Genomic DNA, 9134 nt, shown 5'->3' with positions numbered 1-9134 from the left:
GTAGAGTTGAAGGCCACCCTGTAGAGTTGAAGGGGGAAGTGGCCCTTCCACTCTTGTTGCTGGAAGTCTGTTTAGAGGAAGTTCTACATTCAAGAGTGAGAACGCACAGGCTGGAGAGCTGATACAAACTTTATATTTAGAAATGTGTTTTTTGATTTTCTTCCTCAGCCAGAAGTGGTCAGCATGCTAGTGAGTTTGTCACTGTGTAGGAGGAGGACCCCATGAACCCTAAGCTTTTCTCTGCAATCTATAGCATTCAACGGGTGCCACTCTGGACAGAAGATGGAGTGTCTCTCTGCTGTTTATTATTATTTCTTGAAAGTTTTGAGCAACATGGCAAAAGATCTGACAAGAAGGTTTTACTCCAGATGCCCAGACTTTCCTAGAAGAAATAAGAGTGAAAACGTTTCCCGGCCATCTGTCCTGATCTCACACTGCACTTTCAGAATTTCTCTCTGGTTTTCATCCTGCAGAGGCACATCCTGACAGACTGCAGACAAGTCTCCCCGCTGACTAAATCAAAAGGCAGCAAGAGAATTAAAATAGGGCTGGGCAAGACTGAGGACTGATGGAGTAAGAACAAGATGCTAATTTCACCCAACCAACAGCTCAAAGAATAGAGAAAGTTAAAAAAGGGGGAGGGAAAATGACCTGCTAGCAGTGTTTCATCTTCACCTGTTTTCATTCTTTTTTTTTTTTTTTTTTTTTTCTGTGGCTTTGGAGCCTGTCCTGGAACTAGCTCTGTAGACCAGGCTGGTCTCAAACTCACAGAGATCCACCTGCCTCTGCCTCCTGAGCCACCACCGCCCAGCTTATTTTCATTCTTCTACATGTTGATATCCAGTTATGCCAGTACCATTTGTTAAATATGCTTTCTTTTTTCCATTTTATTTATTTTGCTTCTTTGTCAAAAATCATGGTGTGTGGATTAATATCCAAGTCTTCTATTCGGTTCCATTTGGTCCTCCTGTCTGTTCTTATGCCAATACCAGGCTATTTTCAGCACTGCAGCTCTGTAGTAGAGTTTGAAGTCAGGGATTGTGATGCCTCCAGAAGTTCTTTTATTGTACAGGATTGTTTTGGCTATCCTGGGTGTTTTGTTTTTCCATATGAAGTTGAGTACCGTTCTATCGAGGTCTGTGAAAAATTTTGCTGGGATTTTGCTGGGAGTGTTTAAGGTAGAACTGTCTGTTTATTTCCCTCCAAACACTATTTACTGAAAAAAGTTCAGACTCTGTGCTCGTCTTTTCACCTTTGACCCCATACGAGTGTCACATTCTCTTCTTCCCAGTTCCCAGTAGCTTCTCTTGTCTCTGTTTCAAGTTCATCAGTCTTTGATTGATGTTCTAACCAATGCACAAAACCTGCCAGCAAGGAAGGTCATTTATAAAATTACCGAGACTCAACCTAGAAACTCCGAAGTTTCATGTGTGATTACAGAGCAGATATCCAAGTAACCACTATCACCTGCCCAGGGCGAACTGGCTGCCAGAGAGTTGGGAGGGAAGCACCAAGAGTATTTCCAACTAGGGGGCGGGCCATGAGATGGTCCCCAAAAGGGGTCATTTCCCCTCTTGGATGCGTTGACCCTGACAGGGAGAAGAACACTTATGACTTATTGGTTCCTTGAAAACACTCATTCCCGCTCTGCCTGCCCCAGACTCACCCTCCTATGCCCCGCTAGCCTAGCCCATCACTGTCCCATACCACACCCTTGGGAGGAATGGACAGAGGAGTGGGAACTGGGCCACTTAAAAACATTCTAGGTGACAGTCATTCGGTTTTTGACTGTTTGGATGAAATTAATTAAAGCATGAGTATGTCACTTTTATTTCCCCACACTTGACAACTGGCTCGGAGAGCATCTTCCTGCAAGCAGTTAGATGGCAGTGGGATAAATTGGGGCGCTGTTACTGGTTGTGCAGGTGGGGAGCTATCAGATCTGCCAAAAAGAAGCACAGAAATTCAGACTTACTTGGGGCAGTTGTCAAGAGAGTTGGGAAAGCTAAAATTGAAGCACCAGGCTTCTGTCTTGGACGAGCACCAACAGCAATGGCCTGGGGAATGTGGAAGTCAGCAGCAGCTGAGGTCGAGGTAAAGAGTGAAGTCTCTGAAGGCTTTAGGACTAGTCTGGTGGGGAGGTGCGTGCGTGTGGGCCTTGGATTTACCCCTGAGATCCTGCTGATGTACACACCCAGAGAAGCTGTCCAGGCCTGCCCCTTCACCTTTCAAGGCAGCGAATGGTTGGAGCATTTCCTGACTGTCTCATTATCTCCTTTCAGAAGCAGCTCTCTGTAGGTACTCAACACCACACACCCACCTTTTGTGACCACTCCTTTGTGGCCTTTGCAGCACCAGGACTGAGCAGAGAGGGCTGGGCCTGAGACCAGTCACACACTGCAGGCCCCATTCTCTCTCCCCCCCCCCCTCACTGAACTCTGGAAAGGTCCAGGACCCTCTCTGCAGCATACTTTCGCTCAACATCGCCTGATTATTAAAGGCTGTTCCTTGAAGCTCTTACAGAAGTGGGATTGCACCTTGGAGCGTGGTGCTGTGGTAGAGCGCTGGTTTGGGCAGTGAGGTAGGCGTGGGTTCATCTTCAGCATCACACGCCCACACAATGGTAGGCAAGGCGTGGAAAGGGGTTAGCTCGTGCTCAGGGGAAGGGGCTGCCAACAGAAAGGACTGAAAAAAAAGAAAAGGGGAAAAAAACCACATTTTAAAATTTTTTATGTGTTAAAGAGTTGGGAGCAGAGGGATGGGAGGGGCGTGTCTGTCCTGAAGGCAACAGGGTGGGGCGATCCTTCGCCAGTCCGAACTCCAGGGTCCTGGTGTGGCCGCGCCCACCCCGCCCGCGTAAGCGCGCTTCCGGAAACTGCTCGCCTGGGTACCTGGTTTCCCCGCGCAGGTTCCGGAAGATCTCGGCTCCCTGAGCCGGGCGTGCAGTACGGCTGCGACCTGGTGTGGCCACTGGGGCCAAGTGCTTTGTTCCCGGCTCCTTGTTGCCCCTGCGCGCGCAGAGAGGCCGAAGTCCTGGTGTACCGCGCGCCTGGTGCCGCGAGGGCTGAGAACCGGGTGCGATCACTGCAGCCACAGCTCAGGAGCTCGTGCGCCCTGCGCCGCTTGGGGGCGGTCCCACGCAGCTGCGGCTCCCGTGCGGTTCCTACGAGGCGGTCGCCCCGAGACTGTCTAGGCGGTGCGATGCTGGGCCCGCCCGGGAGCCCGGGAAGGGAAAGCGGAAGCCGCGAGCCGGGCCGGTGACCGCGAGGACTCGGCGCCTCTCCACGGCTGCCGGCAGCACCCGCGCCTTTTTCCAGCTGTCAGTCCTGCGGCACCCTGCGCTCCGTAACCATGGCCATCGCTCACCTGGCCACGGAGTACGTGTTCTCGGACTTCTTGTTGAAGGAGCCCACCGAGCCCAAATTCAAGGGGCTGCGGCTGGAGCTAGCGGTGGATAAGATGGTCACATGCATCGCCGTGGGTCTGCCTCTGCTGCTCATCTCGCTGGCCTTCGCTCAGGAGATCTCCATCGGTGAGGCCGGGGGGGCGCAGGGGCGGCCTGGGCTAGGCTGGCATTGTCTGGGGTTGGCAGGGCCCGCTAAGGGGAGATCTCATTGCACACAGCCGGCATTTCCTCACGCCCCTCCTAATGTAGCCATCCTGCTCATACCGGATTTGAGACTAAAGACTTATTTTGCCTATGTGCAATCTGGGTACCTCTGTTGACCCTGCTAGCATCCTCCCTGCAGTTCCTTTGTCTCCCGCCTCATGGTTGTGGCTTGGAGTTCACATCCAGCCTGTTGCAGCTAGACGTTCCAAGAGTGTCTTTTTCTACTCCTCTCCCCAGAAATTGTGCAGTCAGTCACCTAAAATTTCACACCAAGGAAGTTCCCGAGTGGCTCCAGGAAGGATGTAAAGACAAGCGGTCCGTGTCACTGTGCTTTTCAGTGATCCTTGGGGCCTGTCTTAGGGTGGTGTGTGATGGGGAGTAATACCGTTGGAGGTGGAAGAGGTCCTTCACCTAGGCCTTGCTGTGAATGAAAGTTGAAGAAATGACTTAATCTTCTTCATATAAACTATCATTTCATCTTAATAGTTATGCAAAATCCAAAGTCTAATGTTTGGGGCGGGATCATGAGCCAGAGTGAGTGGTCTTACTTACCAGCTACCCTGACATTCAGTGTGTGAATTGCAGGTAAGTAGTGTGTGTGCGGAGAGTGGGGGCAGCGGCACTGCAGGTGGGGCATGACCTTGTAGAGTGTCTGTGCCAGGGTGGGTGGAGTGTGGAGTGACCCAAATGAGATGCTTGTCAGGGGGCTGTGACAGCCAAGGGGGGGGGGGTGGAGCTCGTTGGGGGAGGGGAGGCTCTAGGAGCTTAGGGTAATGAGGGCCTGGGTCACGTTACTACAGAGAGGCACCTGCTCACTCACCTGGGATTGGGAGGCCATTGATTGGCAGACTGGTCGAAAACAGCACTCAGAAAGTGATAGTGAGAGTACATTGGTTCTGGAAGTAGGAAGGGAGTGAGGATCTGGACATGTGACTGCCCTGAGCTATGGCATCAGTTGAGGTCTTGTGCATGGATGGGGGCTGTGTGGAGGAAGGAAAGGGGAGCCCTTCTGAGAGACGGGGGAGCAATAGGAAACAGCTGGGTACCTAGATTTTAATGGGCTGTGGAGAGAAGAGAGCGAGGCCGTCTGTACACCTGAGTGAGCTGAGGTGCCGGTGGAAGCTGGAGTCGAGGCAGGGCTTGGGCGGAAAAGGAAGGGTATGGCTGGTGCAGCTCCTTGACACTGTGGTGGAAAGTCGCTGAAGCAAGGGTGCAGAGTGAGCTGTGGGTTTTCCTGGTTCTCGGGCAGGGATGATCCCGCTGAAAGGGAAACCACAAAGTCACTTGGAGGCTGATGATAGTCTCTGTGGCTTCCAGCTATGGACTGAACCAAGTGCCAGGCATCAGAATCCTGGGAATAAATGTCCCTGTGATAAAGACGCAAGTCCTGGACACCTGGTGTCGGCAGAGGCCAACAGGGAGGAGCTGGTCACTCTCTGTGAAGTCCCCCTTCTAGAAGGACTCTTGAGGCACCTGGAGCTGGGGTCTGTTACGCAGGTGCAGATGGATGTACTGTGTGAGAGGCATCTTGGGGGACATAGGAGTGGGTCCAGCCAGCAAGACTCTGCTTAGGCTGTGTATGTGCTCCACTGTGCCCTGTGGGGGATAGGAAAGGATTCAAGGCATGACCCTCTCTACCAGCAGGAGTTTACCATCCCACTGGACACCAATCTGCTACCAGGTGACATTCCTCCACCCGTGTGATTTCAGGATAAGGCAGAGGGAACTCCTGAGCACCAGGCTGGCTGGCTCTTAGGCGAACACTCAGGCAGATGGCCATGTCTTCTGAGGGCTCAAGCCTTTGGAGAGGAAGACAGGTGTGTAATGAACCCCCACAGAAAGTCCTAGGAGATCAGTATTCACAATCAAGGATTAATTTTGTGTAGTTTAACTGTGTGCCATCAAATGAAAAAAAAACCCAATAGAAGGATGAGAATGAATATTGTAATAATTGTAATAACCCCAGTGTGCTGGCTAGTTTTATGAAAACTTGACACAAGCTGGAGTCATAGAAGGGGGAACCTCGGTTGAGAAAAGGCCCGCACCAGATTGATAATTGATGTGGGAGGTCCCAGGTCACTGAACAGAGCGCTACCACTGGGTGTGTGGTCCTGGGATGTATAAAAAAGGAGGCTGATCAAGCCACGGGGAGCAAGCCAGGAAGCAGCACTTCTCCGTGGCCTCCAGGTTCCTGCCCTGATTTCCTGTCCTGACTTCCCTCAGTGATAGAGGCTGACATCAGAACTGTAAACTGAAATAACCCTGTATCCCCAAGTTGCTGTTGGTCACAGTGTTTATCACAGCAATGGAAACCTTAATCGCAACAACCAAGGATGGTGGAGCTGTTTAAATGAAGCAGGCAGTTTGCCCACCACACTGTTGGGAAGGACAGCCCCGGAAGTGTGGGGCAGGACTTGGCAGCTCCAAGTACGGCTGAGTGACCCTCTCCTGGCCCTTACCCCTCCCACTCTCTTGTCTGGAATACTTGTGTCTGTCACATAGCCTGTCTATGTGTCTGTCACATAGCCAGTACTTAGTCTGATTGATCCATTCCTGAGGACTGTAGAGTGTGTCATGATTGAGGTAGCTTTGATGGCTTTTGCAGACACTTGGGGCTGGGACTGCTCACTGGTCCTAACTGACCTTACAGTGAGGACAATTACAGACACACCCTCTGGAAGGAGCTGCTCAGAAATGCTCTTAACTTCCAAGTCCTGGATCACATTTTGAAGATTGTAGTTTCCCGGAATGTAAGAACTCAGAGCTCAGTTGGGCAGCTGCTGTGGTTGCTTCTAATGCTTCACTCCGTGGAAGACAGTTGGAATGGAATTGTGAACTGGGGGTGGAGAAGGGAGAGTTGGCGCCAAGTGCCCTACGGGCGCTCACCCTGCTCCTCTCTCACCTCGCTTCAGTCTTGTGCAGTGTGTGCTGGATGGTCTCAGAGAAGGCTTTGAGGTTGCTGGCCACTCTGCCTGTCTGCTCTGATTTTCAGCCTGCTGAGATGACAGCAAGTAGCTCTCACAGCTGTGGAGTTGCCTGCTGCCAGACCTCCCCAACGGGGAGGGGTCTGTGAGGCAAGATAATCCTGTCCCTTAGCTGTCCCATCAGCTGCAAAGAGCTGCTGTCTGTGTGAGCGGAGAGTGATCCTTAGCTTCCCAATAACAGCACATCCTCAGCTCACGCACCTTCAGCTCACGCATCCTTGGCTCACACACCCTCAGCTCAGCTTGAGCATTCTCAGGTCGCACACCCTCGGCTCACACGTCATTGGCTCATACATCACCGGCTTGCACGACCTCCCTTCACACATCCTCAGCTCGCATACCCTTGGTCGCATACCCTCAGCTCTCACGTCCTTGGCTCACACACCCTCAGCTCAGCTTGAGCATTCTCAGGTCGCACACCCTCGGCTTACACGTCCTTGTCTCACACATCCTCGGCTTGCACATCCTCAGCTCTTACATTCTTGGCTCTCCCATCCTCGGCTCAGCTCTCACATCCTGGGCTCACACATCCTCAGCTCACACTCAGCATCAAAGCACTGGGAAGAGGGTATGGAGGTCAGGAAAGCCCTCTGGCACAGGTGTCTGACTTTATCTGTGTTTCTAGAGGATATGTGGGAACTTCATAGGCCCTCTTCTCCCTTCGCAGCCTTGTGTATGCATGGTACTTGTTAGGCAGGCCCCTGCCACAGTAACCTATTTCCTCTACTTAGTACATTTGGGGTGCTTTTTATGTCGTAACGCAAGTGTCACCTTGTTGTTGTTCTGTGTGCTTCCATGTACTTACTGTGTCTGTGTGTCTGGGTACACACTACCACACCACGTGCATGAGTGTTGCTAAGAGAACAACTTGCAAAAGGGGTTTCTCCCCTTCCTTCATGTGGGGCCTGGGGCTCAGAGAGCCATCTCACCCCTCGCTGCCTTCTAATGGCGGATGAACCCCGTACACATCAGCTGAACAGTCCCCTGTGTCAGCCACTAAGATTCAGCTCTGACACATTGGCTTGTAATAATCTTGGCAAATGCTTCCCTTTTCCCCTCACTGAGCGAAAGATGAGAACACTATCGGTTTCCAGAAAGATGAACTCACCTCCCAGAATGACTTTGCGATCCTAAGTTCGTATTTCAGCCAAGTATAAGAGCGCATGCCTTGACCTGTCCAGGCTTGACTCCTGCAAAGTACTCTGACCTTCATATGTGTACAGAAGCACACGCCGCCTCTGGCATACACACACACTCACAACGCATGCACACACACGCACACACTCACAGATAAAGAAATGATTGTACAAATAATTTTAAAAACCGATTTTATTTTTCTCAACTTCATTATTACTAGAATACTATCTGTTTATTCTTTTTCCTGACCATCTTCAGTGATTTTATTTCACATTTACCACTCAATCTGTTTTGTTCTTTCAATACGATATCAAAACTTGTATTGATATCTTCTCACTACCATTTGCTGGGAAGCCTAGGAGTGCTGGCTAGTTTTATGCTAACTTGGTACAAGCTAGAGTCATTGGAGAGGAGGGAGCCTCAATTGAGAAAGTGCTTCCATAAAAATCAGGCTGCGGACAAGCTTGTAGGGCATTTTTAAGTTAATGATTGAGGTGGGAAAGCCCAGCCCATGGTGGATGGTGCCATCCCTGAGCTGGTGGTCCTGGGTGCTCTCAGAAAGCAAGATTAGCAAGCCTTGGGAACTAGCTAGCAAGTATACCCCTCTGTGGCCTGTGCATCAGCTCCTGCCTCCAGGATCCTTCCCTGTTTGAATTCCTGCCCAGACCTTCAGTGATGAACAGTGATGATGGAGAGTAAGCCAAACAGATCCTTTCTTCCTCAAGGTGCTTTGGTCATGGTGTCTCATCACAGCAGTAATAACTTTGACTAAGACACTAGGCCACTGATGGGCAGTGATTTTCCTATACTTATCTTTGGGTAGGTGGATCTGTTTTAGGGCTCTTTTCACTGCTTTGTTTTTTTTTGGGGGGGGCGGTTATTCCTATACAGTAATGCCTGACTGTTCTCTTCCTGGGTTATGCTGGTTTGTCAATTAAATGCATTTCGCATCAGAACCAGAGTCTGGGGAGCATGAATGGGAAAACCAAAGCTCGGTGGTGGCTGCACCTGGCACGTGTGCCACCTGTTGGCATTCATTCTGCACCTGGCACGTGTGCCACCTGTTGGCATTCATTCTGCACAGTATGCGAAGTGTCTGAAAGGCAGAAGTCATCGTGGGTCATTAAAGTGGCCTGTTCATTGGTTTTGTTTGTTATTTACCTCCATTGAACCCAAGGCCTCATGCATGCTAGGCAAGGATCTGTATAGCCCTTATCCCTTTACTCTGCATGCTTTGGTCATAGCTGTTAGTGACTACTACCAGCTGCTGTGATTGCGTTTTTAGCAGTCAGTCTTAGTTCAGGTTTTTCCCTTTCCTTTCCTTTCCTTTCCTTTCCTTTCCTTTCCTTTCCTTTCCTTTCCTTTCCTTTCCTTTCCTTTCCTTTCCTTTCCTTTCCTTTCCT

General features: G+C 50.7%; 1 protein-coding gene across 1 annotated transcript in view; it reads left to right on the top strand.

Moving 5' to 3' along the window:
• Nucleotides 1-2975: 2975 nt before the first annotated feature.
• Panx1 (pannexin 1) overlaps nucleotides 2976-9134 on the top strand; it is a 46242-nt gene continuing 40083 nt past the window's right edge. Inside the window, exon 1 of the mRNA XM_005371694.3 lies at nucleotides 2976-3532. Within this exon, the coding sequence (XP_005371751.1) occupies nucleotides 3352-3532 (181 nt within the window). The 5' untranslated portion in view covers nucleotides 2976-3351. The remainder of the gene's footprint in view (nucleotides 3533-9134) is intronic.

Source organism: Microtus ochrogaster, unplaced genomic scaffold (genome assembly GCF_000317375.1).
Source record: "Microtus ochrogaster isolate Prairie Vole_2 unplaced genomic scaffold, MicOch1.0 UNK121, whole genome shotgun sequence".
In the NCBI taxonomy this organism is placed as follows: domain Eukaryota; kingdom Metazoa; phylum Chordata; class Mammalia; order Rodentia; family Cricetidae; genus Microtus; species Microtus ochrogaster.
This window is presented reverse-complemented; position numbering and strand designations above follow the sequence as displayed.